Below are 26,227 nucleotides of genomic sequence, written 5' to 3'. Positions count from 1 at the left end.
CGATCAGTCTCATCCATGTCGTGGGGAGCTGATCGGTACTCCTTACTTCACCTGTACAAATCTCTGATCCGTTCACGCTTAGATTATGGTTCTCCCGTATATGACTCAGCTAGGAAAAGCACATTAGATCGGCTAAATGTCATCCAGCACAGTGCCCTGAGGACTGCTCTGGGCGCATTCAGGACTTCTCCCATGCAAAGTCTTTATATTGAAGCCCACGAGCCTCCATTACATCTTCGTAGAAAAACATTATTGCTTTTCTATGCTTCTAAGATCCAGAGTCTTCCATCGCACCCCAGTTGGGAGTATCTTTATCACACTCGGTGGGATTCCTTTTATGAGAATAAGCCACATTAAAATCGACCTGCTTCACTCAGGATCAAAGATCTTATTCTGAGTTGGAACATTGATTTAGCTGATATTTTTCAGAACACCACTGCACCTATTCCACCTTGGAAGTATGTTTGTGCCTCACATGACACACATTTTCTCCAGTGGGGGAAGAATGTCATATCTCCCAATAACATGAGACAGTTGCACTCAGCTCATGCTACCCTTAACTCCGATTTCTGTAAAATATATACTGATGGGTCCAAAACTGATAGTATGGTAGGGGCTGCAGCTGTTTTTCCTACATGTACAATTTCAGCCACACTACCTTTATCATGCAGTGTCTTCACTACTGAACTTTATGCCATCAAGTTAGCACTTAGTAAGATTATTGAACTTTGCATCTCACTTGCAATAATCTACACGGATTCCCTCAGTGCTATCAATGCCATAAGGAAGAATTTCTCCTCTTCTCATCCTACATTGAAAGAAATTCATTCCCAACTATTTTCCTGTAGTGTGTCCAATCAGTCAATCACATTTTGCTGGATCCCTGGCCATTCTGGCATTCCGGGAAATGAAAGTGCAGACTTTGCCGCTAAACATCCTCAACCCACTCTCTCACAACATCCTCAGGTTCCATACACTGATTTTAAACCTGTTATTCATAAAGCATGTTACAACAACTGGTCACAGATATGGAAAAGGAATACTAACAGCAAACTTTACCAAATAAAACAAGAACCAAAGCTGTGGCTCTCTTGCTTCAGACCAAACAGACGTGAGGAAGTGGTTTTGGCAAGGCTAAGAATTGGACATACGCATCATACCCATCTGTACTTGCTATTGGGAGAAATCCCACCTCAGTGTTCATCTTGTAACAGTCGGCTTACGGTCCGCCATTTTCTGCTTGATTGTCCCTTGCATTCAACCATCTGGTCAAACACTTTTCAATCAGTTTCCAGTCTTAACGTATCACCTGATTTATCTCATATTCTAGGAAACAATGCAAATATTGAAGAACTTTTAATATACTTAAAATGTATTGGCCTATACAAAAGTATATAATTTAACAATCATAAAGATAGGGTCATACAATTAAACGATGAATAGACACAATTTGGCCTCAGTTGCCCTTGTGTCTTTAAACCCAATATCAACAACAATCAACCCAGTTTCCCCTGACAATAGAGTTACCGACTAGCTTGCTTTACTAGTGGATATTGATGTTATTTTACTGACGGAGAAGTGAAAGCTTCTCCGACTAGAGAGTGAAAGTGAAATGGACTATAAAAAAAATTATCAACATTGAAAATCTTTGGTTGGAAGTCGTACACTCTCCCAATGGTAGTGCAGATGTAAAATGCGATTTTCTCATGTAGTCAAGTTATGACTGATTATAAAGCTGTAATGAATGTTAGAAATTTAAATACAAGAATAACAGTGATGCTCTCAAGCAATATGAAACAAGCCAAAACTTATTTCTATTTCTAGGAAATTGCTAAGTTTTGCACAAGCATGTAGTAGTAGTAGTGGCATGTGATGCAAGAAAGCAAATGTATGAGCTTATGCAGCATCAGCCAAAAAAAAAAAAAAATCACACCATTCCCTCCAAATGCCTGTCCAGTTCCTCCTTAAATTTATTCAACCTATCAACTTCCACAATGACAGATGGAAGTTTGTTCCAGCAATTAACCACCCACTGGCTAAAGGCAAATTTCTGCACATCTATTCTACATCTGTCCTTTCTTAATTTGAATTTATGCCCCCTTAGGTTCGTAATCTGAACAAGTGGAAGGATCCCATCAGAATTCAGCGTGCTGAACCCATTCAAGGCCTTATACACCTCAATCAGATCACTGCGCAGGTGCCTAGTCTCCAGCCACTGCAATTTGCAGAACTTAAGCCTCTCTTGATAAGAGGATCCCTTCATTCCCCTCACCAATCTTGTTGCCCTTCTCTGTACACGCTCAAGTAAATCTACATCCTTCCTAAAATGAGGCCTCCAGACCTGTACGCAGTACTCAAGGCGTGGCCTGACCATTGCCTTATACAGAGGGATATGACCATCTTGAAAAAGAAAAGTGAGCTAATAAAGAAGCACCCAAGGAAAAAATTGGAAGAAATGAAAGTTGAAATGAAATGAAAGTAGTTATATGAATTGTTTCATCTCTGATGTGATAATTTTAATTTTTTCATTACCAAAGCTAAGAAAGTTTAATTCTGCTGAACTGGCCTTTGGGAGGTGTCTCTCTATTTGGTAATATTTTTTACCTAAATTTTTATTCCGAAACATTTGGTAGCCTGTATATGTAAACTACAGGCCAGCTGTGGTCCAGTGGTTCATCATCAGCCATTTTCAATCCACTACAGGATGAAGGCCTCTCCAGCAACTTTCCAGTTCCTTCTGTTTTGAGCACTGGCAATCCATTTACTACCCACAAACTCATGAATTTCATCTATCCATGTCCACCTTTGTCTTCCAGGTTTTCTTCTAGCTCCTCTTGGATACCATTCTGTTATTTTCTTAGTCCATCTGTCACCATGTCTTCGAGCTATGTGTCCTGCCCAAGACCATTTTAGTTCTTTAGTTTTGATAAGAATATCCTTTATTTGAGTTTTCTGCCTAATCCATGTGTTTCTCTTCTTATCTAACAGTCTGATTCCCAATATAATTCGTTCCATTCTTCGCTGTGTAGTTCTCAGCTTCTCTTCCATTCTTTTGGTGAGTGCCCAAGTTTCACTTCCATGTCATGGTGGAGAGTATACATTAGTTCATTATTTTACATTTCAAACAAACTGGGATATTGCTCTTTAATATGTGACTATATTTCCTGAATGCTGTCCATCCAAAATTCATTCTTCTCTTGGCTTCCAGCCATTTATCATTATTACAGCTAATAACTTGTCCCAGATAAGTATATGACACCACCTTTTCAATTACTGCTCCTTCAATCAATATGTCCCTTTTTATGGCATACTTGTTCACCATTACTTTTGTTTTAGCCATATTCATCTTTAGTCCAAAATCCTTACTAACTCTGCATAACTGATTAAGATTTTCCTCTAATTCTTTGGGATCGTGGCTTATGACCACAGTGTCATCTGCAAATCGTAAATGGTTTAGGTACTCTCCATTCACATTGACTCCTTTCTGCGACCAGTCTAATCTTCTGAAAGCTTCCTCAAGGGCAGCAGTAAACAGCTTCGGAGACATTGTGCTCCTTTCTCGATTTTAAATTAGCTACTGTCTTTGTCTAGTCTAATAAAGGAGGTAGCACTCTCATATATTTTCTTCAAATTCATAATATATGGGGTATCTATGCCTTGTCTTTGCAGTGCCCGAAACATTGCCTTATGCTGTATGGAGTCAAATGCCTTTTCATAATCCACAAATGCCAGGCATAATGGTGTTTTATATTCATTTGCTTTCTCGATTAGCTGTGATATTACGTGAAGGTGATCCATAGTTGTGAATCCTGTCCTGAAGCCAGCTTGCTCTTTCGGTTGATTCTCATCAATTATTCTTTCTAATCTGTTAGTAGTGACCCTTGTGAACAACTTGTAGATGTGGGATAACAAGTTAATTGGTCTATAATTTCCAATTTCTGATTTATCTCCTTTCTTATGCAGCAAAACTATGATTACATTATTCCACTGCTTAGGCGTCACACCTTTTCTAATGCACTTTGTGAAGAGCCTTGCCAGTTTTTGTGTTATGTCTCTTCCTCCCAATTTTAACAACTCTACAGTAACTTCATTTTCCCCCGGGGCTTTCTGATTCTTCATTTTCTTCAATGCATGTTCTACCTCATCAGGAAGAATATTGTGTATGTTGTATGTGTTGCTACTTTGCAATCCATCTTCCCCACTGCTGGCATCATTCCTCTGCTCCTTGTATAATTCCCTATAGTAGTCTTCTGCTATTTGAATTATGCCTTCTCTGCTGTTTATAAGTACACCATCACTATTCTTCAGTTTCAGTATCATTTGTCTTTCTGTATTACTGCTCATGGCTGCTGATTTAAATCCTTTGTTTTCCCTTAATGCTTGTTCTACTTTTCTTGTGTTAAATCTTCTTATGTCCTCTCTGAGTCTCTTTCTAATGGCTTTGCATAACTCAGTATACTCAATTTTCTCCCTCTCAGTGTTTTTCTTGCTTTTCATTTGTCGTCTTCGGTTCATCATAACAAGTGTTTCTTGGCTAATTTTTTCTTCTTTGGATTTCTTTTTTCCTATAGGTTTCTTGGGCTTTATCACTTTCAGAAAGTTGTAATATTCCTCGTCGATATCTTGGTCCTGAGCAGTCTGCAGAAGCTCAAACTTGTTCTTAAGTTCCAGTACATACTGCTTTTTCTCCTCTTCTGTTATCCCAAAGACCTTAGTATTATTTACTCGAGTCAGTTTTTCCCTTTCTTTTATCTGTATCAAGTGTGCATCTTACCATTCTGTGATCACTTCCAACATTTACCTTATTCAGGACTGTAACATCATTCACAATATATCTTCTGTTAGTGAGGATGAAGTCGATTTCATTAGTATTTAATCCATTTGGTCTCTTCCATGTCCACTTTCTGTTCACCCCTTTCTTGAAAAAAGTGTTCATTACTGACAGTCCTTGAGACTCTGCAAATTCCACAAGTCTTTCACCTCTTTCATTTCTTTCGCCAATTCCAAAATTTCCTATAGTTCCCCTTTCTGCGCTGTTTTGTCTTTTTCAAACCTTAGCATTGAAGTCCCCCATAATAATAGTGTAATGGGTTTTCTGCTCATCTAGAAGACTCTCAATTTCGGTGTACATTTCTTCAACCTCTTCATCATCATGGCTCGATGTTGGTGCATAAATCATTATAATCTTTAGCTTGTACCTCTTAGAAATCTTGAGTATTAGTCTTGACACTCTTGGTGATGTACTTTTGAATTCCAAAATGTTGTTTTTAAAATCTTTATGGACCAGAAACCCAATTCCACCTTCACTCCTTTCACTGTTTCCATTGGTGTACAGCAGATTTCCACTTGATAAACTTATAAGTGATTCATTTCTTCTTCTTCTTGTTTCAGCCAAACCGATGATATTCCAATTCACATTTGTGATCCAGTGGTTAAGCCTGTTCAAACACAAGTAGGAAGGTTGTGGGCTCAAGTTCATATGCTGCCTCTAATTCAATATGTATACAGTCACAGTGAATGTGTAAACTCTTCTGTCCTCAGCCACTGTGTGAATAAACAGAAATTTATTTATTTTTTCTTAAATATGCAAATTATTTAAAGCCCATCTGAAAATGAGAATCCAGCAGAGAAAGAAGGTCTAACAGTATATGTTGGGATTGGATTACCCCTGACTAGTGAGCGATTGACTCGATTAAGTGACTCAAGTCATTGATCAGAACCATAGCCACCTAACTGTCATTGTGCTGATGTTTACAGCTGATATATCCGCTTCTTGATTAGACCGGGGTTCGAGCCCGTCACCACCAAATACGGAGGATGCGGAAAGGTCAGGGAATGACCACCGCATATTCGCGGAGCAATATGGCCTTAGTTGCTAATGCTCCTAAAAACCAAAACAACAACAACAACAACAGCTGATATATCAGTACTGTAGTTACAACTAAATGACCAGATCCAAATACATACATTGTCCCAAGCTTCATCATACACAAATAAATCAAACTGGATTTAGCAGGATTCTACCATGGCACAACTTGGCAGATTTTCTAACAGAAATTTTTTAGAACATTCAGCATTACTGAAATGGAACTGTTATTTAAATATTAGTCCATTTTGTCAGAACATGAAAATTGGCTAAATTGGCAGAAAGGAAACAAAATCATATATCCAAGACTTTTTGAATTAGACTGATGCAGATATGTGTACTGTATTATATTAAAAGCATTTTCATATGTTCATTCCCCACCCCTCCAAAAATACATTTAGGGAGGATTTGCTGTTGGAAATACCAAATGGTTTCAGAGACACAGTAAATAGTATGTCCACTCCGAGCATGAGGCTCCAAGAACATTCTGTTCCTGAGAAAAATTATATGGAAGTTAGTGGTAGTTTTGGGAGCACTCAACTGAAATGGATTACCAAATGATGATTCTGTTATTATCTTTAACACTCAAACATTTATTAGATAGATTTCATTTATCTTGCAAAATGTAGAAATTGCTGCTGACACCCAGAAGGTGGGCCACTTGCATTTAACATATATATCTATCAATACGGGGAATGTGGGGTTAATGGAATGCATTGGAATATGTGAATTTCATCCGATAATGCTTTTTGCTGGAACACGATTCTCCATCTGATATTTGGTAGGGGGATGGGGAGAGGAATCACTTTATCCATCAATAAGTTAATTATTGATCATAACTAGTGATTTTTTTTTTTTAGGACAGTGTATGATTGCTATTAGTAAGCTAAATACAATATGTAATTTTCAAAATAATTAAGTTTCATTTAATGTTAACTGCAAATGGAACAACCTAGCTCAATCAGGAAATATGAAACTGGTGAGTGTTAGCAATTACTGTCTTTTTAGGCCATGCAGTAATATATAATGCACAGTTAAATACCGTGCAGTTTGTTGTTGAAAGAAAAACTCAAAAAAAAAAAAAAAAAAAAACATTTATTTACAAAAAAATCAATGATAATAAAAAAATTCAAATGATATTTTTTAAATAAGAAACACAGTAAGTATAAATATAAAAACTAAAGTAATGAAAAGTTAATATTGCATATTCCAAAACTTTATTTCTTTGTTGTCATACTGATTAACTTTTGCTCAAGATTTTTTTTAAGATTTTGAAAAAAAAAATGGTGAATTTCCGTTAGGAAATGGTGAATGCCATAATTTATGTAAAGAATTGAAACGCTATGAAGGACGATTTTTAAATATATTAGAATGACTCGAGAAACTTTAAATTATGATTTAAAGGCTGAATATTGAATATACATACATTTTAATAGATTTTTTTCTATGTATATATTTATTAGCTCTTCACAGATGTTTACCCGCAAATACTAGACAAAAGAACTGTTTTACTTTGAGACAGTAAAATAAATGATATTAATAGTTTTTTTTTTTTTTTTTTTCTGTTTGAATGCAGTTTGACACTTTTGTCCCATATGGCATGTTTTACATAAATCATTCAAATTAAAATTTCAGTATCCATGCTTAAAACTTCTGCATTACAAGTTTTCTTTACGTAACTGTGAATTCGGGCCTTCTAGGGTAGCAGTTCTAATAATTGCCTAAAGGCCAGAGGTGTGAACAATGTTTACTCAATTGAGTGGCATCTCCTGTACTTTCACTGGGAATAGGCTATTTGACAATCAGCAAACTTAAACTAAAATTTTTACTGGTGGATTAACATAGGAAGTGGTGACCAGTTGTGACATGCTGTTATTGTGTGCATTCTCATTAACGACTCATTCAGGCTACCTGTGGCTGCTGGTTCTAGGTAAGTGTGCTACCTGTAAGCACCCTTAGACATTAAACTTGAAAAACTTTGATATTATTAACAAATTATTGAAAACAATAAGGGTCCCCTCTCATAACATTAGTCCATAAAAAGGCAGTACCATTAATAACCTCCTTTTATTGATGTATATTTTATGTATTATTTTACTGATGCTTTATATTAGATTTTCAGTGTGATGTTGTAAGCTTATAATGTGATCCATCATATGGTTATAGTAACCATGTGAGTTTGTAGATATTATTTCCCATGTTGTAAATCCATTTGGTCTTTGCTGTCCAAGGTATGTATGACACAACATTTACAGTACACATATTAATCTGTGAATAAATAGATATTTATTTATTCATTCATTCATTCATTCATTCATTCATTTTGAGTGACAGGTGGTGAGAACATAGCTGTATCCATGATATTCACCCAGTTTAAATTCAATTATTTTTTCTGTAGGGCACTTGAAACATCTGATATAAACCACAAAAGTTTATAACCCATAATGATATTTTGAGCCACATCCACAGCTTCTGAGCAATTTAGCCTTCCCATCACTCTTTCTTTCACAAACACACACACCCAGTGCTTGCACTGAAACATTACTGCACTACATTCAGTTACTGATACCTGTAACTTTGAACCATGCCAGAAAGGATATTTGATTTGTACAGTTCAATACAAGTATTTATGCATTTTCACAGAAGTTGATATTCTGAGTGATACATCTTTTAGTATATTAAGGACAATCTTATACTTGCATTTTTGCCAATCAGCAGACTTCCAACTGCTGTATGTAAAAGCTGTGGTCTTACAAATTCATAACAGAACTTTGAGCATTCATTAGTTACCTGAAAAATTGCTATTCTGTTAATTCTTTAAAATATAAGACACACTAATGTATCTTGTTTAAGAATTTAATAGTTAGCACTCACACTACTCACTGGCACCTCCGTAGCCAGGTGGGCAGGAGCAGCAGTGCATAGCACACACTTCTTGATTAGACCGGGGTTCGAGCCCATGATCACCAAATACGGAGGATGCAGAAAGGTCAGGGAATGACCACCCGGAGCAATATGGCTTTAGTTGCTAATGCTCCTAAAAACCAAATAACAAACAAACACTACTCACTCTCTAATCTTTAAACCTTTAATAATCCTAACTGAAACTATTCACTAATGGCATTGCAGAGATCACTCTGCAATGCCATTAGTGAATAGTTTCAGTTAGAATTATTAAAGGTTTAAAGAAGTGAACACTTCTTTAATATATCAGTAGCTATATGGCTTTAGAAGTATATTTAGGGTGTGTATATATATATATATATATATATGTGTGTGTGTGTATATCAAGGACCATCTTATCGTTCTAACATGTAGCATTCAGTGGATAGTTGCTTAGTTTTACATTATTAGCCATTGTGTTCAAGTCCACATGACCATATGAGAGTTCATGTGGTCATTTGGACTGTATAGCTTGTTAATAGTATTTTAAATCCAAAAAGACCTAGATTTTTTGTTCATAATTTTTTTTTTTTTTTTTTTTTTTTGTGAAATCCCAAGCATGAAAGGTATTAGAGGATTAGAACCTGTATTACTAAGTAAAAAACTTGACTTTCTCTTTTGTTCTTTGCATTATTTTTCTTCCAAACAACTGCTCACTTTGTACAAATCTCTAATCCACCCTCATTGAATATTGTTCCCACATCTGGAGCAGTGCCCTCAAACCTCTCTCAAGCTTCTAGACTCCATTCAAAAGAGGGCAGTTAGGTTAATTAATGACCCATCTCTAACAAAGTCTCTCTACTCTCTATCTCATAGACATTCTGTTTCTGCTGCATGCCTTTTCTATAGACATCTACGGGCATTTTATTCTGAGTTAGCTTCTATAATTCCTGCCCTCTCTTCCAAACCAGTCCAAACACATGCTGCAGCCAATCAGCATCTTTTTACTGTCCAACTCCAAACTCACAGAGCTAACTTTTCCTTTTCCTCGTTTATCTCTTCACGTTGCATTTTCTGGAACAACCTCCCATCATATATATTTCCTGAAAATTACAATCTATAGAAATTCAAATTTAATGTCAGCAAGTATCTTCTTTCATCTTCTCGACCTATAAAACACTGAGTTTTAGAAGAATTATAATCAATTAGTTATCTTTGTCCCAGTGGAGATTAGCATTTAGTGGATATTCAAGAAGTTGAAGCTGTTTGTCTCAGGTAAGGTTTCCCAAACTGGAAGGTGGAATTCAATGTGCTGTCATCAGCAAAACTATGGATAGGATTTCTGGTCAGTGGAAGGTCATTAATATGCAAGAGGTAAAGAGTGGGAGGAAAGATCCTTGGGGAACACCATTAGTGGAGAAGTTAAAGACAAAGAACCATCTACCATTATGCACAGTGAGCAGTCAAAGAGAAAACTGGATATTCAATTACAAAGACAGTGGCAAACCATAAGATGGAAGCTTATTTACAAAACCTTTATGCCAAACGCAATCAAAAGTCTTTGAAGTATCAAGAGCAACTGCTTGAGTTTCACTAAACTTTTCCATTGAATTTGTCCATAGATGGGTAACATGAGCCAGTATATCACCAGTGGATCTGTGCTGACAGAATTCATACTGGCGATCTTTGATCGGATGGAAGGTTTTTAGGAGTTGGTGGTTAATGGATTTCTCCATTACTTTAGTTAAGAATAGAAGTAAGTGCAATAGAATGATAATTGGATGGAAGGGATTTGTCACCCTTTTTAGGAACCAGTTGGATATGAGCAAATTTCCAAACAGAGAAAAAAACACTGGGATAAGAAAATGTAAAAAAGGTGACACAGAACAAGAGTAAGCTCAGAAGCAGATGTTTTGTGAATAAGTGGAGAAACCTAACTGTTCAAAATTCTTCTGATGTCTTTTTGACGGAAGACCACAGGAGGCATTAAATGGAATGTACTGGGAATGGTTGTAGGTGGTTTCTCAAGATCATCAATATACGAGTTAGATGAAAAGTAGAATGCTAGCAGGTCAGGTTATCCTTATCTGAGGTGGAAATGGAATCATCTGGTTTTGACAGAGGTGGGAATAGAGATGGGCAAAAGTTGTGCCAATAACTTTGGCAAGATACTGGAATTCTTGACTACCATTTGGACAAGAACCAATTTTCTACTCTTAGCCTGTTCAAAATCTAGTTTTGACTGATTAATAACTGCTTTACAGTTGTTGAGAACTTTGGTGTAGGCAGAAATGGAAGCTGGAGATTTTGATGCAAGCCAATTCCAATATGCAACATTCTTATCTTGAACAGCCGAAGAAAATTTATTGGAAAACTAAGATTTAGATAAAGGATGAGATTTTAAGGTGATGTGTGGAATGAAGGATTTCATCCCTACAAGAATAATTTTACTGACACAATCTGAGTAAACATCAACATTAAAAGACTTAAAAACCAAGAAAAAGAAGTATATAAATTATACAAATCATCCCATTTTGCATTCTTGTAATGCCAAACAACACAGGGTTGAGTATGTCCACAAGAAAAAGGCTCCATTGTGATCGGAGGTGCCTAGAGGACCACTCACCTCGACAATATACTTCAAAGGATTGTTTGTTAGAAAAAGATCGAGTGTTGGCTGTGTGGTTAGGATTGTTTGGTATTTTGGTAAGTAAATGAACAATTTGTGCCAGGTCATTAGTAATTGAAGAACCTTAGCAACTTGACCACCTGGGTATGTGTGACTTAAAAACAGAAGCCAGCTGGAGTTGTGTTCATTAAAATCACCAAGAAAAATTCCAAGTAATTAGTGGAGTTGGAAGAATGATGAATTTGGCAACAGATGAATTTGACAGAATGAGGTACAGAGATTTTAAGCCAGAGAAGATCGAAAAGAGGAGATTCCAAATTACTTAGTCTCTGACAGGGAATATCAGAATGGGCATATGCACAAATACCACTCACATTTGAGGCGAAAGGAATCATACAGTGAATAATTAGGACAACTGAGATGAGCAGTGGTTGAATTGGCTGATAATTGGAATTCTGTTAGAAAAAAGTAAGGGGTGGCTTGGCAGACTGTAAGTGGAAATGGATATCATTGAAATTGGAACTGAGACCTCGACAATGCCCCCCCCCCCCACTACTTGGACTTCCTCCAATAACTGGTGCATTATGGCCATAGTTGCCAATATGCCTAATAAATCCCTAAACAAACAACAACCCTCCAATAACTATCTAGAACAGTGTTCCGCAACCGGTGTGCCACGAACTTTGCTGAAGCTGTATACCTATAAATAATACTATATGTATTATGACTAGAAATTGACGACTGAGAACATCACTACTTTATTACCAGCTTGCTGCTGCTAATGAAGTGGTGATGGACTTCATTAAAGAACATTTAGATAACTTGCAGCAGAAGTTCAAGGATTATTTTGGAGAGAGTGTTGAAGATTTTGACTGGGTTTGTGATCGAATTGTTGCAGATTCAAAATCTCCTAATGAATGTACAAGAGGAACTAACAGATCTGAAGGCGGACAGAACATTGCGATTAAAACAATGTGATGTGCAGTTGTACACATTTTGGTTGTCAATAAGGAAAGAATACCCAGCTAGCTCCAAGATGACAATTAAACCCCAGGGGCTTACATCTGGTGAGAATGGGCTTGTCACACCCAGGTTCCTGAGCTGGATATCATCATTCTTCTCCTTGGTGATTCCCTTCTATTTCTTACCCTTTCTCTCTCTCTCTCTCTCTCTCTCTCTCTCTCTCTCTCTCTCTCTCTCTCTCTCTCTCTCTCTCTCAGGGTAACTCAGAAATTTTTTTTAGCTGGTGCAGCATAAACCTCAGGCTTCTTTGCACCATATGGCTAATAATAATAATGTGTTATTGCCATTTTCGACTATATATTTGTGTGAACTGCAATTTTTGACCTTGATTGAAATTAAAACATCAAAGAGAGAGAGACTCAGATTCATTGATAAAGAAATGAGGCTTGCATTGTCAATGATTCTGCCACGAATCAGCCATCTGTGTTCAGCAAAGCAGGCACAAGTATCACGTTGAAGGCATATGTAGTTATTTGGTTTAATAACAGTCAAGGTTGAAAAGCCAAGTTCACACAAATATGTAGTTAAAAAGCATAGTTAACATTGCTATAAACTACGCTTTTTGGGGATTAACATTTTGATGTGCTGTGTTGTGTCACGGATAACTTAAGGTGTGCCGTGAAGATAAAAAGGTTGCAGAACACTGATCTAGAAGAGCAGAGGCAGCAAGATTATACACTAGCTGATCTGGAAGCCTCCTAGAAAGTTACCAATTTGGTTCAGTCTGGTGGACTATCTAGCGGCCAGCCTGAAAACGCCATTTAAAAGCTGTACCCTTGAAATGTAAAGAAGATTGGACCTTGCTATGATGTCCATCATAACCACAAAAGACATCAATCACACTACATAATGGAAGAGATTGGGTGGCAGCCAAAGCTTTGCTCTGGAGACTAAACATGGGTTCAAGCCTCCAATAAGCAAAGTGGTGGTATTGCGGCAGTTGATGAGAATCGTCATCCTAATATTGCTTGGTAACACAAGAGGCACGTCTTTCCTCCATGTGTGTGGATGGCACACCTCGACATTTGCCTACGTTGGTTTGCACCTGAGTGGTCACCTCCAATATACTAGATGCTGTATTTTGGTACTTTAACACAAGGGTTACTAACAGTCGCACAGTCGTGAAGGTGCAAGCAGAGGATTTTGTTCGGAGGATTTTGTTTGAACACTGATATTCAAGTAATACTTGAATATCAAAAAAGTTATCATCAGTGTTGAATATCACTTGTTACTTGAACACTTGAATATCAGTGTTCAAGTAACACTTTGGTTACTTGAACACTGAATATCAGTGTTCAAGTAACCAAATTTGGTCCACAAATTTGGTTACTTGAATATCAATTCCATCAGTGTCTTAGACTCCCAGGTAGAGGAAGCCCAACTTGTGATACCTGAGAGACAGCCTTAAGGACCTTTTATGTACATGAAATATATAAAAATTTGTATAAATATGAAAAACAACAATTATGTGTAAAATTAACTAGCTTTACATATGGCAAATATGTATTGTCTGTTTTCACCATATAAAACCAATTAATTTTATTGAATTCAAAATCAGTTAATTTATTTTATTTTTCAGCAATTATCGGCTTCCAGAAAAGCTTACAGCACATGAAACCAAGGTATAGTTCTGTCTTTTAGCAATACATTAAATAATTTAATTTAATATACAGGTGCACAAAAATCTTTCAATTTTACTGGTGTAATAATCTTGCTTCAAAATATTTCTAGTGTATGTTGTCCTCAGCCACATGTTTTCATCTTCAGTTCTGCATTGAGTTATTTTAAGGATACCCTTTCAGTATCTCATAAAAAAAAAAAAAAAAGTGGGGAAAAATCACTGAATCATAGTGGCATGTGTGGAATGTATACCTTCTCAAGAACTAGAAAGACCGAACAAGATCAGAGTCCCACCAGAATGCCACAGGAACACTCATGGCCACTAAGGTTTCCATATGAAACATAGAAATGTGTTTCTGCCTTAGCAGTTCAAGTCCATAAACTATAAATAACGTAATGTATTTAACTTATTCTAAAATAGTGTAGTTTGTACTGCTATCAAATAAGAGGAATTAGTGTTGTGTTATTACTTCCATATCTCTTAGTTTTGTGTGTTGTTTTTAAATGAAATTTAGAGTAAAATCATTCCTCAGAATAGAGCAGCAAAGCAATGGACTCAAAGTGACAAGAATACTTGGGTTCAGGGGCAAGTTCTGCTGCAAATCAGGACTATATTTTATGCATTACTTGTTCTCTTTTTTGCAAAGACGCCATTAGCAGACCATGATACAGCCTGTGTGTGTGTGTGTGTGTGTGTGTGTGTGTGTGTGTGTGTGTGTGTGTGTGTGTGTGTGTGTGTGTGTGTGTGTGTGTGTGTGTGTGTTACAAAGAGCATGAGGCGTTTAAGCACAAACATGTTCCAACGATAGACAAGACATGTTTCAGAGATCCTTAGTCCAGTAGGAAGTAGCTATAGTTTTTGCTCAATCAGAAAAGCAGAAAATATATTTTGCAGAAAGGATTGGTGGAATAGGACGAGGGTATGATTTCCAAGGGTACAAAAAGTGATATTGTTATGTGCATTGGTACTAATGATATTAAAAATAATTGTACTTGTTAATTGAGAGTAATTGTACTCTGTACTTGTTAATTAAATCCTCAGATTTAATTTACAAGTATAGAGAAAATTTGAGAATTAAGTTTGACAGTGTCTTCCCAAATTGAAAATTTGGCAGACAGTTTTTCAATTTTAAATTGAAAATCAGTAAATCAGTTCCTTCCAGGTGAGACTGTGCAAGTGCCTTGGGATAGAATTTTTCTATATGTCCGTGCTGCTTGTTAACAGAAAATACTGTTTTTACAGGAATAGGAGAAACTTAAATAGAAGGGGTACAAGATTATTTGCTAATTTCATGAAGGCAGTGTTAGGTGGGCTGGAAAACTGCTATCTAGTAGGTATACATGTATAGATTAATCACAGCTGCAGACAGAGGTGTAAGTGATCCTTGCACTGTCTCTATTGGAATACATAACAGCCTGGAAGGAAAATGAGATGGTGGGGATTTCAAGGCTTGCTGGGGTTCTTCATGGAACGAGCAAATACATAGACTGTATTAGGGTTACTAAGAGTAAAAACAGATGTCCATATACTTGCATGTACACCAGTACTAGGAGCATAGTAAATAAATTTCAAATAATTGTTGAGTCATCAAATGTGGACATCGTGAGGTTATTTGGAGTACTGGTGCTATTCAGATATAAGGGTAGCACAATTTGAATATAGAGAGTACAATATTTACAAAAAGAACAGACAGGACAGAGGATGGGGGAGTTATGCTCTTAGTTAAGAAGCATGTAAAATGTAAGCCAGTGCATCGAGTTGACCAATGCAATGTTGGGTCAGTTTGGTGTGACATAAGCACTGGGAAAACCAAAATGAGAGTAGGAATGTGTGTTATAGGGCTAATGACTGTGAAGAGTATAATGAACAACTGTACAGACAAATAGAGTTGGTCAGTAAATCGGCAAGTCTTATAATGGGAGACTTCAACTTGCCAATATTGATTGAACCGTGTGGGGTGGTCATTCACACATTAGCAAGACCTTTGTGGATTTATATCATGTAACAAGACTTTTGTGCATGAAAGTTTTCTACACCAGCATGTCAGAGAGGCAACAAGAGAAAGCAGTACTCTTGATCTGATTATTAGCTGTGACTCATCATGCATTAGGAATCTGCAGATGAAAGACCCACCAGGTGGCACTGATCATAGTTTATTTATGTGGGATTTACTTGAAGGTGTAATAAAGTAAAAGGCAAAGGAAAGAGCTTTTGTTTAATAAAGATGACTAGGGTGTTCTCAGACAGGTTTTAAATTTTGTGCAGTTGGACCAACTGATGATGTTACCAACTACAAATTCTGATTGGAGAGCATTCAGGTGTGTAATCGTAAAAGCTACCAGGCTGTTTATACAAACCAAGAAATACTGTTCAAGGTTCAGCCTACATGCATATCAAGTCTAAATTGATGAAATGACAAGGCTCATTGCAAAGAAAAAAAAAAAAAAAAAAGGATGTGTGGGTAACATCATAATATCCTATCAAATTTGTCAGACAAGACTTTCCCTTAACAAAACCATGCTGTGTCCGAGCTATAACTAAAGTCTTGTCTAGATGATCCTGCAGTACTTCTTTAACCAGTGCCTCCATTAATTTTCCGGAAACACAAGTTAAACTAACAGGTCTATAATTACTTGTGTCGCCCTTTGATCCTCCTTTGTGAATTCAGGTCACATTTGCACATCTCCAGTCCATGGGTACTTCCCCTGAGTCCAAGGAAGCTCTCATAATTATGGCTAAGGGTTTGCTTACTTCCTTTGCTGCCTCCTTTAATATAACTGGATAGATCCCATCCACCCCGGGTGCCTTTCTTGTATTTATCTTCAACAATTTCTCCTCCACTTTACTCTCAGTTATTACAAGATTCTCTAGCTTACTGCCAGAGTTGAATACACCTCTGGCATTCCCCTCGCTGAATAACTCCTCGTGTGTGAATGTCGATGCAAAATATTCATTTAGCTTGTTAGCTACCTGAGCAGGATCATCAACAGTTGACCCATCGATATCAAGTGGACCAATCTGATTCATCCCCTTCCTTCTAGAGTTTACATAAGTAAAGAACTCTTTGCTGTTTTTCTTTACATCCCTTGCCAAAGATTTCTCATAATCTGCCTTCGCCTGCCTAACCTCCTTTGTAACTTGGTTACAGATCAACTTGAATCTATCATAGGCTTCTGTGTCACGTGTTAATTTGTATGTATCCCATGCATTTTTCTTCTCTGCCATATGTCTCATTAGTTCATCTGACATCCACTTAGGCCTAAACCTTGAACAATATTTCTTAGTTGGTATGTAAAGCCTAGTAGCTTCCAAGATAAGTTCTTTGAATGCTTCCCATTTTGAATTTGCTGTTGGTGACATCATCAGTTAGTCCCACTGTATAGAATTTAAATACTGTCTCAGTCCATCATAGTCGCCTTTACGAAAGCAATAACCCTTCCCTTTACCCCTAATGGTAGCTACCTAACTACCTCAATTAAAAATTTGAATTCCCTACCACTATATACAAAAACAATGGCTACAAATTTCGAATGAAATAACGGTTTTACATATATTAAGTATTACGTATATCTACAAAAGCTGTTTATCTAAATTAAAATAAAAATAACCAGCGTAACTATAACTATAAGACTACGTATTAAGTACAATATAAAATAACAATTATGTAAATAAAAAGGCAAACACTTATCGTTTTTTCGGAGCCTGCAACTCATAGCTGTAATTTTTAAAGAGAGTCAGCGCACTCTCCTTTGTTTGTGAGGAAAAGATCAAGCGTGTTAGCTTTATGGTTAGGATTGTCCGCTATTCTTGAAGGTAAATGAACAATCTGTGCAAGATCATTAGTAATTGCAAAAGCCTCAGCATCTCGGCCAGCTGGATCGGTGTGACTAGAAAACGGAAGCCAGCTGGAGTTGTGAACATTAAAATCACCAAGGAAAATTACCTAACTGTTAGGAAAGTTAGACTGGAGAAAGTCAAGTTGTAAGGAGAGGAAGTCAAAGAGCTCCAGTTGATTAGTGGAGTTTGGAGAATGGTACAGACAGATGAATTTGACACAATGAGGTAGAGAGATTTTAAGCCAGAGAAGATTGAAAAGAGGAGATTCCAAATTACCAAGTCTCTGACAGGGAATATCAGAATGGACATATCCACAAGTACCACCTTTGAGTCGAAAGGAATCATACAACGAATAGTTTGGGCAACTGAGATGAACAGTAGTTGAATCGACCGATAACCGAGATTCTGTCAGAAAAAGTACATGGGGTTTGGCAGACTTCAAGTGAAAATGGACATCGCTGAGATTAGAATTGAGACCACTTATATTTGTGAAATCAACTAAGAAGTGTTTGGGAGGTTTAGATCTTTTTGCAGATAAGCTTACTCTGTTAGTTTGACAATTCATGGTGTATTCACTAGTAAGAAAAAGTGGGGGGGGGACATGCTGTATGAAGTAATGAAATTTTTGGATATGGCATACACATGGTAAGAATATACCCAGATCCTTGACATAACGTTGCCTCAACAATGTCCCCCCCCCCATACACACTACTCGGACTCCCTCCAGTCACTGGAAGGAGTCCGAGTAGTGTGTTTGATTAGTGAAAGCTATATGAAATTTTTCTAATTTTTCTCTGGCAGAGTAGTGGTAGCAGGACCCTAGCTGATCCGGAAGCCTCCTAAAGAGTTACCAAGAGGTTCGGTCCGGTGTACTAACTAGCGACCGGCCTGTGAATACCGTTTTAGAGCTGTACCCTCGAATGTAAGGAAGATTGGATCTCGCCATGATGTCCATCATAACCTCAAAAGTCATCAGTCATACTACATGATGGAAGAGATGGGGTAGGGTTGACCGGAACTTAGCTCTGGAGACTAAACATGAGTTCCACCACTTCAAGCCTCCAATAAGCAAAGTGGTGGTATTGCATTGGTTGATGAGAGTCATCTACCACCCAGTAATGCCTGGTAATACAGAGGGGCGGCATTCCTTCATGTGGTGTGGCACCCCTGCTTACGTTGGTTCACACCTGGGTGGTCACCCACCGTGTGCTTGTGCATGGAGGTTATACCCAGGATTACTAACATTCCCACCATCGTGAAGGTGCAAGCAGAGGATTTGGCTGTCACAGACCATCTGGACTTCGCCGACATTGGGTCTACTTTACTTGAGTGTCACCCAAATATCAGTTCCATCAGCGTTTTAGACTCCCAGGTAGCAAGTACAGCTTGTCTGGCATATCTGAGAGAATGTTTGTGACAACCTCAAGGACCAAAGGCTTTGAAGGCTTATAGCATGCATGGTTCTAGTGGTTATGTTGGCAAAATTTATCATCACAATGCAAGTCAGTTTACTCACTGCCATGTTCAATGTGCTCTTATGTATAGCTTTCTGTAGCTTTTTAATATTTCTGTATAATTAATGTGTTGCAATTGTAGAAATGTGTTGTAAAGGATATTATGTTTATGTTGTGTTTGTTATGCCATGTTCTTCTTCAATATTCTGAACAGAAGCTAGGTTAGTCCCCCTCCCATTAACAAATGCCTCGCCTTTATAACCAATGTTAATTGATTATAACATTGCATCGCATTGTTCCATCTGACAGTATCCCTCGCCAATGTTACATCACATTGGCAAGGGATACAGCCAAACAAAATTATAGAGAATGCAGTGCTTGTTGGGAATGGAATATTTCAAGAAAACTGATGTTAGCATTAGCATTAGCATTAGTAGAGGCATATGATGCAAGAAAGCAAGCTTATGCAGCATCAAGCAAAAAAAAAAAAAAACGCTCCTTCGTTCCAAATACCCGTCCAGCTTAGCCTTAAATTCATTTAGGCTATCAACTTCTTTGGCACCTCCATAGCCGGGTGGGAAGGAGCAGCAGTGCATAGCACAATCTTCTTGATTAGACCTGAGTTCGAGCCTGTCACCACCAAATACGGAGGATGCGGAAAGGTCAGGAAATGACCACCACATATCCCAAAGCAATATGGCCTTAGTTGCTAATGCTCCTAAAAACTAAATAACAAACAAACAAGCTATCAACTTCCACAACAAAGGATGGAAGTCTGTTCCACTAACCAACTACCTGCTTGCTCTAGAGGCAGCGGGAAATTGGTTGCTAGAACAGACTATCCTACATCTGTCTTTCCTCAATTTGAATTTATGCCCTCTCAGGTGATTATTCTGAGCAATAGGAAGAATCCCATCAGCATTGAGCATGCTCAAACCATTCAAGGCTTTATACACCTCAATCAGATCACTTCGCAAGTGCCTAGTCTCCAGACACTGTAATTTGCAAAACCTAAGCCTTTCTTCATACCCATTTCACCCCTCCATTCGTTCCACATACCTGTCCAGCTCAGCCTTAAATTTATTTAGGCTATCAACTTCCACAACAAAGGATGGAAGTCTGTTCCACCAACCAACTACCCACTTTCTAGAGGCAGCGGGTAAGAGCAACCCTTTGTTCCATTCATTAATCTTGTTGCCCTTCTCTGTACTCGATTCAACAGCTCTACATCCTTCTTAAAATGAAGCCTCCAAACCTGTATACAGTACTCAAGGTGTGGCCTGACCATTGCCTTGTACAAGGGGATAATCACCTCCTTATCCCTGCTAGAAAAATTCCTGTTTATCATTGACAAGACACCATGAGCTACTCTTGCGGACCGTCTGCAGTGGTCAGAAAACTTCATATCTGCCTGCACAACTACCCCCAGGTCCTTTTCGTTCTCTACTGCTGTCAGTGTAGTACCACAGAGTTGATACAGTACTCTGGGGTTACTGCTTCCCATATGTAGTACTTTACATTTGTCAATGTTAAACTTCATTTGCCACCTCTCAGCCCATCTGCTCAACTTTTCTAGATCTTGTTGCAGCAGCGTACTGTCATTAGTGTCCTTAACAACACTGCCAACCTTCGTATCATCTCAAACTTGGACATTAAGCTTGATATGCCATCATCAGTATCATTTATAAATACAGAAAACAATAATGGACCCAACACTGAACCCTGAGGGACTCCACGAATAACATTAGTCCACGATGAGCAGTGTCCATTGATTACCACTCTCTGTCTTCTCCCACTCAACCATCCCTTTATCCATAGCAGCAATTTGCCTCCAATGTCACACTGCTCCAATTTTTTCAGCAATCTGCCATGTGCAACAGTATCAAAAGCTTTCCTAAAATCCAAGTATATGATATCAAAGTTATTCCCTGCATCCAGTTCCTTTGTGACCACATCATAGTATCCAATCAAATTGATCAGACAAGACTTCCCCTTAACAAACTCATGCTGTGTCCGAGCTATAACTGAAGTCTTATCTAGATGATCCTGCAGTGCTTCTTTAACCAGTGCCTCCATTAATTTCCTAGGAACAAAAGTTAAACTAAGAGGTCTATAATTACTTGTGTCGCCCTTTGATCCTCCTTTGTGGATTGGGGGCACATTTGCACATCTCCAATCCATGGGTACCTCCCCCGAGTCCAAGGAAGCTCTCATAATTATGGCTAAGGGTTTGCTTACTTCCTTTGCTGCCTCCTTTAATATAACTGGATAGATTCCATTCACCCCGGGTGCCTTTTTTATGTTTATCTTCAACAATTTCTCCTCCACTTTCCTCTCAGTTATTACAAAATCATCTAGCTCACTGCCTGAGTTTAACTCACCTCTGGCATTCCCCTCCCTGAATAACTCCTTATGTGTGAATGTTGATGCAAAATACTCATTTAGTTTGTTAGCCACCTAAGCAGGATCATCAACAGTTGAACCATCAATATCCAGTGGACCCAGTGGTGAGCTATAGTGGGCTCGCGAGAGCCCATTGTTATTATTATTTTTTTAAATTGGCGAGCCCATTGTTGAGACGATCATTTATTTTACAAATGAAAGCCTGGATGCAATTATTGAGTATCCAGAGCCGATACTGCAGTTGGACAAGCGGGGCCCATTCCCAACATTTTAATGGCGCAGTCGATCGGTTATGTATTTTAAAATTACTTCATTTTTGATTTAATTACAGTCAGATCTCTGTTTAACCAACTTCTTTATACCGAATTTTTTTAAAATTCCCCTTGGTAATTACATTTAAAATACAGTAGTTTCCGTAGAACAAAAATAATTTGCTTGTAACGAACAGATTAGGAGAGACAACTTTGTATGCATTGTTGTCACCTCTGGCCTTTAGGTAATTAGAAAGCGCGAATTAAGGGTGAAAAGATTACCGTTCCACAGTGTTAGTGGTGTTCGTAAGACTTATGCAGCTACATTCCAAGAAGTCGCGCTCGTCAATCTTCTTTCCATAGCCAGTCAGAGAATTAAGAAGATTCCAGACACGGATACTAGCCTCAGGTCAACCTGTGTTGTGGTTCCCCTTTACTCCGACAATCGGGCGTATGTTTTTCTGAAAAGTGAGTGATCCATGCGTTTCAGTAAATTTCTCCGTCTATGTTTACATGGTCACAGTAGCTGAATATCTGAGTGATTCCGATATTTTGCACAGTATTCAAAGAACTAATGACAGTAGTAGCGTAGGTGGGTGGGATTGAAGCAATTAAGATATTATATAAACTTTACAAAAATGAAATGTTGGCAGATTTTGAAATTTCATTGAAGCTTTCACTATGTAGAAAATGTTCTAAAATATAATGGCATAGGGGCAATAATTAAAAAAAAAAAAAAAAAAAATTATCCATTATATCACCAATCTCCAAAATCCAGTGCAAATTAAAGATGATTGTTAAAGAACTTGATGTGGAAACTACAAAGATCGGTCGTGTGTTCAAGCTACGAAGAACAGCTTGTAGCTTGCGTATGGTAATTACGGGTTAAGGGAATTATCGCGCTTTGTGCAAACATTTTGAATCAGAAGTTAAATATTCGGTATTGTTAAATCGACTTTTAAATCTGGAATTTCAAAAAAGTACTAATGAGTGACATCCTGCAGGAGCTCTATTACATTTCAGAAGCTTTACAGAATCACTATCGTAAAAGCAGTTAAATTAATTATTCGAACTATCAATGCTATCACTAATTTGAAAAATTCTGAAGGAAATTATAAAGCTAAAATTGAGAGCATGTTGAAGTGTAAAGAATTTGAAGGAATCAAAATCGAAAGTAAGAACAGTAAAATTACCTTGTGACAAGTTATTAAATGCTTTGTTTTATCCTTAAAGGATAAGTTATTAATTCAACAGGGTAATTTTAAATTAAATAAAGAAAATAATGATACCATTCAACGAAATTTTAAACATATTCTATTGGAAATCCTGGAATTTGAAAGAACTTTCATTCTCGGTGGCAAGACTGTGAAAACTGAATAAGAAATTTGTTTTCTGATAAAATATGAAATAAAAATTAATGATTTTAGAGATTTTGTCAAGTGAAATTCCCTTTACAAGAAAACCAGAAATATCTTTGAAACCATTGTGATTAGCAGTGCTGAAGCTGAGCAAGCTTTCAGGGTAATGAATAATATCGTGTGAATGAATGAATGAATAATGTTGACAATTAAACACGTTGCAGATTATGATGATCATACATCTAAATGGAAAACCATTGGTTCAATTTGATCCGGATCGTTATGTCAAATCATTCCTCCATAATAATAGCTCAGCTATTGAACAAAGAAGAAGATCGAAAACAAATATTAATAAAACAGTAAATTGCACATGGAAATTTTTAGAATAAAATTTTCTTGAATATTCGTGCAATATTTTTTTCATGTAATCTGTGATTTTTGTGTACCTTTTCTAGAACAGTTTGTTTTTTATGTAATATTTGTTTTTATATTCTAGATGTTTTGTGATAATTCCTTATTTGTAATATGGGAAATATTTTTGTTATTTTTTATTCTCAATATTAAAATTTTTTCGTGAAAAAAAATGTATCCATTATATTTCCCTAGTTGTAAAAAAAAGGTTAAAAAAGTTGTGCATCTGCTGAGCATGCCGGTAGACGGTTTTATGTGAAACATCCTTTGCGGATGTGACGTCATACTATTCAAAAATTACAAAAAGTTAGAACTCGAGATATCATACTGGTCACGGAAAATGCGTCACGCGCTCTAATCTAATCATACTACTAGTGAGTGTTCCGTACAGACTAGTGATCTCAATGTGGGAAGTGCCTCTGGCAGATGCCGCGGGTGACGTCACTTCCGTGACGAATCAGATTTACTCAGTAGGTACCCCCCCCCAAGGATATTTTAAAAATCGGCAAAAGTGCGAGCCCATTCTTAAAATATTCAGAGCTCACCACTGAGTGGACCAATCTGATTCATCCCTTTCCTTCTAGAGTTTACATAGGTAAAGAACTCTTTGTTGTTTTTCTTTGCATCCTTTGCCAAAGATTTCTGATAATCTGCCTTTACCTGCCTAACCTCCTTTGTGACTTGGTTACAGACCAACTTATATCTATCACAGGCTTCCTTGTCATCTGTTAATTTATATGTATCCCATACATTTTTCTTTTCTGCCACATGTCTCATTTGTTCATCTGACATCCATTTAGGCCTAAACCTTGAACAATATTTCTTAGTTGGTATAAAAATGAAAATTTTTAGAGTTAACAAGGACTACATAGTTCAGCTTATCCTTGTACATATCCCTTCAATTAGGAAAAAGCACTTTGTCAATAGTGAAAGTGTGTTTAGCTGACAGAAGTTGTTACTATAAGTCATGCTCCACTGGGAATTTTTTGATACCAGTTTTTGCCATTAATTTAAAACAATGCTTTTCTCTGGGAGAAAACAGTTTAACTTTACATGCCTAGCTGATTCTGGATCTCATATTTACTAATGTAAATCATTGACAGGTATTTTAAATTACCATTTGTCATTAACTTTTCAGTTTCAAATTAATTAAATTCATTCTATATTTACATGTGGGAACCAGGTAACAATTAAAGAAAAAAGAATATTTTCTCTAAAGTTACTAAACCATGTAGCTTCAATTGAATTACTGGTTTCCAATTGACTTTGCAGTTGAGTTCCTTACCACCTAGCAATCATTTCTGCTTCTAGGCTCTCCAAAATTATAAATATAGTCCATTCTGGTTATTTGGGACACATCGGTACTAGTGCATTTTGGCCCGATTAAGCAGCTGCCCCAATTATCCGAAGTTTCACGTAAATAGTTAAAAATACAATGGTTCACTGTACAATCAAATCACGTTATGACGAACTCAACATAGTAAAGTACTGTTCACTATACGATGTGCAGTAAGCGCCGATCATTGTGATCACATTTGTGAATTGAATTTTAATTCTATTAAACAGCGATTCTAATTAGCAAAAATAGGAGGAATATTATCCACAGGCTATAAAAGCAAAGATATATTATTAAGCAGAAATTTACTCTTTATTACCTTACTAATTAAAAAATATGTGAAAATCGGAAGAATATACGTGATAATCGGAATAATTAATATGTACATACGAACTGTTTGTTTGTTTTTTGGTTTTTAGGAGCATTAGCAACTAAGGCCATATTGCTGCAGGATATGCGGTGGTCATTCCCTGACCTTTCTGTATCCTCCGTATTTGGTGGTGACGGGCTCGAACCCCGGTCTAATCAAGAAGCGTGTGCTACACACTGCTGCTCCTTCCCACCTGGCTACGGAGGCGCCGTACATACGAACTAGTTGACATTTCTGTTCACTGACATTTGTTGGTGGGGGTTAAAATTTAAAACAGTAAAAAGATAAGCAATCAATAACAAAGAACACGGCACACACAAATTGTAAGTAACACAATACGCCCAAGTGAGAACCGAGTAACGAGTTACAAAGCTTTAAAAATACGAATGAAGAGAAGATCTGAAAATTAATTTTTTTATATGATTGAAGATTTCATGGAAGTGTAAACACATTTCACCATAATAACCCACAGAATTCTAGCTGTCGGTATTATCGCAAATTCAGTAAGATTGAGTTTACTGTCCATTTATGGTAGATTTCACTAACAGAAAAGCCCAATTAACAGGTGACTGCTAATTGTTTTTATTGTTTTATGGTTGTGACCTCCAGAATTTCGACCGAACCACGTGGTACCATCGGAGACAATCGTAGGGTAATCTCCAGTGCTGCGGTCTCCTGCCCCGATTAAACGGCATGCTGTCCCAATTAAGCAAAGTAAACCCTGGCTATTTTCTCGATTGGTTTCTGTTTTTTAAGATTTGCCCGAAATAAACGGCTGCCCCGAT

The 26,227-nt window shown here is 37.3% G+C and overlaps 1 protein-coding gene across 1 annotated transcript in view; it reads left to right on the top strand.

Moving 5' to 3' along the window:
* LOC150087932 (USP6 N-terminal-like protein) overlaps positions 1–26,227 on the top strand; it is a 173,741-nt gene that overhangs the window by 44,425 nt on the left and 103,089 nt on the right. Inside the window, exon 3 of the mRNA XM_090369968.1 lies at positions 13,981–14,023. Coding sequence (XP_090226094.1) covers positions 13,981–14,023 — 43 coding nt within the window. The remainder of the gene's footprint in view (positions 1–13,980; positions 14,024–26,227) is intronic.

This window comes from Mastigoproctus giganteus, chromosome 3, assembly GCF_048544385.1.
Source record: "Mastigoproctus giganteus isolate SK-2022 chromosome 3, ASM4854438v1, whole genome shotgun sequence".
Lineage (NCBI taxonomy): Eukaryota > Metazoa > Arthropoda > Arachnida > Uropygi > Thelyphonidae > Mastigoproctus > Mastigoproctus giganteus.
Note: the sequence above shows the minus strand (reverse complement) of the source record. Positions and strands in the feature narration are given on the sequence as shown.